The sequence below is a fragment of the Molothrus ater genome, chromosome 3 (assembly GCF_012460135.2).
Source record: "Molothrus ater isolate BHLD 08-10-18 breed brown headed cowbird chromosome 3, BPBGC_Mater_1.1, whole genome shotgun sequence".
NCBI lineage: Eukaryota > Metazoa > Chordata > Aves > Passeriformes > Icteridae > Molothrus > Molothrus ater.
In genome coordinates, this window is record NC_050480.2 from 26,330,462 (window position 1) to 26,337,265 (window position 6,804).

General features: G+C 55.2%; 1 protein-coding gene across 1 annotated transcript; it reads right to left on the bottom strand.

Moving 5' to 3' along the window:
- Positions 1–1,770: 1,770 nt before the first annotated feature.
- On the bottom strand, positions 1,771–6,069 carry SIX2 (SIX homeobox 2). Its single transcript, XM_036379339.2, has 2 exons — positions 5,510–6,069; positions 1,771–2,972 (listed from the first exon to the last, which is right to left on the bottom strand). The coding sequence occupies exons 1-2, from the start codon at positions 6,067–6,069 to the stop codon at positions 2,669–2,671; spliced, it is 864 nt and encodes a 287-aa protein (XP_036235232.1). The 3' UTR covers positions 1,771–2,668.
- Positions 6,070–6,804: the final 735 nt, after the last annotated feature.

Sequence of the window (6,804 nt, forward strand, 5' to 3'; positions counted from 1 at the left end):
TCTTAATTCATCCATATATAAGTGATCCTCACTGAAACGTACATGAGTTTTCACAGATCCCACTCTCTCAAGGGCCTTTCTCACCGTGTCAGCTCTTCATTTACTTTCCCCGATCGAATTCTGCCTCCTCTGTGCAATATGACCTTTTATTAATCACGTAAACCCCATCCTGTTTTCATACTGCCTCTTTAAATATTCCCCATCTTGGCTTTACTCTTTCTTATTTTTTCTTTCTCCAGCGGGCAAAGCCTTAAGGTTTTATTTCGGTTTTGAGGCCATGTTTTATTAACCCAGACATTCTGTTTTCCTTCCCAAACTTATTTCTATCTACAAAAATACAAAATAATTAACTATCCAATAAATTAATTCTTTGCCATATCGCATCACTGCGTGTATTATTTTACAGGGAGCAGAGATTTTCTATAGCTCTAGAAAGCATTGTTTCCTCTACTTGCAAGGTGTTTATTTTCAAAGAAATAAAGTCCATAGCTAAAATTATTAGATGCCCCTCAGCGGAAATAACAGGATCCTCTGTTTAGACCCTAATGCACGTAAGACCACACTGGTATGCTCCTACAGCACAGGCATCAACCGCATCATCTCTGCTGCTGAAAAAATCACCCCTAAGTGCAGGAGCGGGGGAAACATAAACCCGAATATACCACATTGTCCCCCATAAAATATTGCACCCCGCTGCACCCCAGCATAAAGAGAAAACTGGATTTATAGCCGCGACTGAGGGAGAGCTTTTTTCGGAGACCGAGCCTCCCCATTGCCGACATCCATACATTCCCTTCTACAGACTTTTAACGGGACCTCAGAGAAATGTGCTTTTAGCGGACACCCGCAAACGCACAGAGGCGCTAATCCAGACCCAGATTACATCAAATTAGGACACTGCCCGCACAATACTCCCACTGATTGAAATTTCAGCCAGCATCTGAAACCTGGACACGATCTTTGCTGATCTACACATTTTTCTATGCCGCTTGAAGTCAAATCGTTTTCTCGGTTTATTTTTCACAAGAAAATCATTCCAAAGAAGATTAAAAAAGACCAAAAATGAAGTTATAAAGCTGTTTGCAAGTTCTGAGAACATTTTAAGCACATAACACGCTCGGCTTCTAGCAAAGAACACGTTCGGCGAGGGTGCAAGCTGCAAGAGTCCTGAGCTTTTTAATGGGGCAAACTAGCAAGCAACTTGCCTGTCTCTTTGGCCACGCGGTGCTTACAGGAAAGGAAATTAAAAAGAAAGAAAGAAAAAGGAGAGGAATAGAGAAATCCCTCTCCCAGCATCCCGCAGGCGCCGGAAAGGCGTTTGCAGCCCAGTGTCCGTGCTGGACCCCGGAGCGGGGTCTGGCCACCCTCGGTTTGCCCACCCGCCCTCGGGACGAGGAGGGGGGAGAGGGGGCGGCTTTTTGCCGGGGCAGGCGGGCACCGGGGCAGAACAGCCCGCAGCCTGCGGGGCCGTGCCCTCGGGGAGCAGGTGGGCGAGCTCTCCGCTTCCCTCAGGGCCCGCGCAGCCCGTCCTTCCCCGTGCCCTTGGCTCTCCGCTCCCGCAGGGCCACTTCGTCTGCCCGTGGCGTTCGGCGCTTCCCCGGCCGGGCCGGTAAGGGCCCCGACGTGCCCGGGCCAAGCCGGGCAGGGTGGCGGGGCTCTGGCCAGCCGATACCGCCTGCCCCGGCGTCCCCGCCAGGGCGCCCGCTCTGCTCCGCTCAGGACTGAGCCCGAAAACACCCCGCGGGCGAGTGAAGCAGCCATACGCCGAGCTAGATTTCTAAATTTTATTATAAAATAAAAGCAGAAATATTTTCCAAAGAATGTATTCACATAATATAAACAATAAACAAAACTAAGGTGAGTGACTTGCGGTTGATACTGTCATTTGGGTCTAAACTTCAGCAGCAATTCCTGTTTTCTTTTTAAAGCCCGCTCCAGCCCGCGTTGCACCCCGAAGGGAAAATCTACCTCTGCCTTCCGTCGGGCCGGAGCTGGGCCATCATTTCCTTTCCCACCCAGCAAATGGCGAAAGCACCACATGGACAAGGCCAAAGAAGCTGTCTCTCTGCATAGCATCAGCTACAAGAAGGTTACAGAGTCTGCCTAGAGCGCGTGTTGCTGCTATATCTTGACTACGACTTTTGTATTCTTAGTTGAAATTGTACATCGTACACCTGCCACGGATACATAGCTACAATAGAATAACGGGAGCGATGTGTAACTTTCAAACAGGCATGGCAAGAGCAGCCTTGCGTTCCCCTTTCTTCCCCACCCCCCCAAAAAAATAAAAATATTACGATGTGCCTCTTCCCACACAGACCGGCCCGATCGAGTGACAACACTGAGAGATTTGTGAAGTTAAGGCTGGAATGAGCTGCTACACCGATCAGCCTTACAGCCTGCCGTGAAAATCACGGCTCCTGTCCAACAGTCCTTACACGCCTGAAAACGCCTGTAAGCAACCCTTAAGGCTTTTCACAATATCAGCTACCCACAGCGGAGTCCACTACCTTGCAAACCTGCAGCCAGCCTGCTGCCAAAGGGCACAACACTTCTACTAAGGTGTTTGTCATTGCTTTCAAAGTCCCTGGTAAGATTAAAGGAAAAAAAAAATAGGAAAAATTGAGGAAGGGAGGGCTGGCGCGAAGGAGTGAGCGTGTACACGGTTTTAAGAGCCCAGATCGACCAAGTTAGATGACATGGGGTTGAGAATGGAGTCCTGCAAGCTGTGGTGGTGCATGGGGTCGGCGCTGGGCACGGGGATGGCGCTGGGGCCCTGGGGGTGGCCCAGGCCGTGCAGGGGCTGCAGCCCGGGGTTGGAGCTGAGCAGCAGCGCGGGGCTGGAGGAGGTGTGATCCGGGGTCCCTGACGGCGTCTTCTCGTCCTCTGAGCTCCCCAAAACTGTCTTATTCCCGTTCATTGACGCCGAGAGCGGGTTGTGGCTGTTGGAGTTGGAATTCTCGTTGTTTTCCCTATAGGAAACACAAAAGAGGGAGGGAAATCACCATGTGGCCGTCGCGGTGCGCACCGCAGGAGCGGGGGCAGCGGGGAGCGGGCTCCGGGGAGCAGCGAGCGGAGGGGGAGCAGTGCAAAAACTGTAGGTTTAAAAACTCTGCCAACCTCCGAGGCCTCTTCATCTGGCACTTAGGTCTAAGGTCCTCTGAGCTTGTAAACAGTCTCCCACCAGCCCAGCGGAAAGTGTCACTTTGCCAAACCGTAATTTTCTGCATTCAAAGAGTTTGCACAGCGTGAGGAGGGGGGTGGAAGGGAAGGGAGGAAGACTTTATTTAAAAAACAAACAAATAAAAAAACCCCAAAACTTTTTAACTTTAAAACTGCCCTAGGAGCTGAAGAGATGTTCAGCCATGATTTCTCCTGAGGAGGCCAAAGCCTGGCGAGCTGCAGGCAGGATGGCTCCGTGCAGCCCCGGGCTCACATCAGGAGGGAAAATCTTTTGCTTAAGTAACTGGACATGGTTTCTTTTCCCCCTCGCCCTGAGCTTCAAGCTCAGAACATAGCCCAATATGGACGATAAGGAAAGCGAACAGAGTTAACCCGCTGCTTTCCTCTCGGGAAATGCTCGGCACGCCCGCCGCTGCTCCTCCGTCCCGTCCCGGAGCGGCGTGGGCGCAGCCGGGACGGCCCTCGCACGGCTCCGCGGCGGGGGCAGCCCGCACCACCGGTGCGCTGCCCACAAAGGCTCGGAAAGGCAGGACTTAGTTTCGAAATTCATCACCGGGTGAATACCAAGAAATCGCTGGAGGCGGGCCAAGCCCTTGCAGATATATCTATATATTTATATATCTATATATGAGGGTTTTTTTCGGTAATGTGAGTGGTAAGAAGGGGTGGGGGCTGCCGTCTAGGCAAGGCTTCCTCGGCCTACATAGCCCTCGTAGAAATACTTTAGACACCGTTCTGCCTGAACTACTGACGGCAGTGCAAGCCTTTTTAAAAGCTTCTGCGGAAGTTTTGTAACACGCTCTCTGGCAGAGAGGCCCTATCCTGCAGGATTTGGTCGAGAGAAGTTAAGCTATAGCACGGACGGGTTTTCCTCACTAAGGGCTGCATGATGTGGCTGGAGACACTTAGTGCCAAAAAAATAAAAATAGACAAGAAAGCTCTGTTTGAACAGGTTTCCTTGAGTGGATGGCAATCCCATGAACGGTCTGTTTTCCAACGCCTGGAGTGTAATATTAGGTTGAGTGTATTTTTCAATGTCAAAAATATTATTTGTCTCTGGAGACCTTTAAAATTTGATTCCTCGGAAAAAAAAAAAAGGAATGGAATAAGTGTAACCTTCATTTCCTTTGGATATTTGAAGGTGAGTCCTTGCTATCAGCAATAAAAAGGATCTCTAACATCTCGTAAAACCAACACTTGTGAGGATTTGAAGGAAAACTAAAGCGCTAGCACAGTTTCGGGAAATGAATAGAGCAAATCTGTGCCCGAATCTGCCGGGCTGCACAGCAGGGCGGCCGCGGCGCTGCCCGTTTCCAAAACACGGTTGGCAGAAACCAAAGATAGAAAGAATTCTCCTCGGAGGCACGGATCTACAGGATTCTGATCCGCTAATTAACCCACAGATCATAGAATAATACGATTGCCTGTACGGACCGGGCAGTTCAGTGAGCTAGTGAACGCAGAAAGAGAACCCTTTTTGCTTCTTCGAACCGTCTTCCTAAGGCACAGGGAACTGCTGACGGAAAAAATCACCCCGAATGGCCAGGGATGTAGGCATTAACCTCTTCCCGGCGATTAATGGTCCCTTCACTCCACTTAACGTGAAAAACACAGCTGCAGAATCATATTCGGCCTACGGACACACACCTATTGACGTGCGTTCATGAGCACCTTGCTGGGCAGCGAATAAGAACTGCAAGGTCATGAGCGAGGCAGGAAGTCGCTCCCCTCAGACAGACCTTGTCCAGGTCTCCAGGAGCCCAGGACAGAGGATGTATTTGCTCAGACCAACACTCAGACCCACGCGTTGCCGGCTGCCCCCCGGCTGCCCCTTTCTGCCCCGGAGTACCCTCACGGACACGCTCTGAGCTGTGCGGGGCGCGGAGCCCTCGGCCTCTCCCGACGGGCCGCGGACCCTCACGGGCACCTCCGGCCGCGGCTCCTGGCCGGGCTCCTCGCCGGGCTGCGGCGGAGAGGAGGCGGCAGCGCTGCTTAACCGGGACTCGCCGCAGGCCGTGTGAAGCGTCCCTGGCAGCCGGGGCTGCCCCGGGGCCGCTGCGCCGGCTGTGCGGGGAGCGGGGAGTCGGCGGGGAACGGGTCTCGGCCGCCTCTCCCGGGGCTACTTTTGGCGCACAGACGCCTTCACCGAGCCCCCAGCTCGGTGGCCTCTGGTTCTCTGGGCGCCCCCGAGGCGGAGAGCCCCCGTCCCCTCCCGGCGGGCCTTCCGCAGCCGGGGCCGGGGCAGATAGAGAGACCCGGGGTGAGCACCGGGGTCGGGGAGCCGCGGGCGCCGGGGAAAGCCGTGGGAAGCCGTGGGAAGCCGTACCTTTCCTTGGCCTCGGCGGCGCGGTCCCGCTGCCGGCGGTTCTTGAACCAGTTGCTGACCTGGGTGGTGGTGAGGCCGGTGGCCTCGGCCAGCTCCCGCTTCTCGCGGGGGGACGGGTAGGGGTTGTGCGCGTACCACTCTCGGAGGACGCTGCGGCTCTTCTCCTTGAAGCAGTAGCTGGTCTCCTCGCCGTCCCAGATGGAGCGGGGCAGCGGGAACTTGCGGCGCACCCGGTACTTGCCCACTGCCCCTAGGGGTCGCCCCCGCAGCTTCTCCGCCTCGATGTAGTGCGCCTTGAGCCAGAGCTGCTGCAGCTTGGGGTGGTTGTGCGCCGAGAACTGGTGGCTCTCCAGGATCTTGTAGAGCTCGCGGAAGTTGCCCCGGTGGAAGGCCACCACCGCCTTGGCCTTCAGGACGCTCTCGTTCTTGTGGAGGTGCTCGCAGGCAGGGAGGGACCAGAGGAACCGCCCCAGCCGCTCGATGTTGCCGCCTTGCTGGAGCACCTCGCAGACGCAGGCCACTTGCTCTTGGGTGAAGCCAAAAGTCGGGAGCATCGACATGGTGAGCCCTGCCGCGCCGCGCGCCCTACGGCCGCATAGAGGGGAGCGGCGCGGGGCGGCGGGCAGCGCCCGGCATGCGGGGCCGGCCCCGGGGCGGCGGCGCCCGGCGGGGCCCGCTCGGGCGTCACGGCCGGGCGCGGGGGGCCGCGGCCATCGGCGGCGCCCGGCCCCGGGGCGGTCGCGGGAGCCGGGGAAAAAATGCGAAGAGCGACGAAAAAAGTCTCGAGAGCCCGAGCGCGGGCGGCTTTTCCGCCCGGCCGCCGCCTCCTTTTTGTAAGTCCAAGTTGCGAGAGTAACTTCGTGCCTCTTTTGTCTCCTATCTGCAGCGCTCGCAGCGGCCGCGGCTCTCACACCCCCACCCCCCTCGGCCGCCGGTTTGGGATCTCCCTGCTTCCCCCCCACCCCCCACCGTCAGATCCCACATAATATAGTGGTAAAGCCCTGCTCACTCGCTCCTCTCTCCCTCTCGGAGTTTTCCCCCCTTTCTTTCTCTCTCTCCCTTTTTTTTTTTTTTTTTTTTAATAATATTATTCTAAGCTGGCATGAAAAGTGATTATCCGCGCTGTGATTGGTCCGGTTATCTGACCCGGGGACTGCCAGGAGAAGACAATAGTTTTAGTCAAATTATTTGCCATGGTGACGCTGTCAATCAGGGGTAACCCGATCTGTTTTGAGGTGGCTCCCCGGCTGGGTTGACAGATTGCTCAGATCCACTCAGAGGCGGCCCTGAGAGCT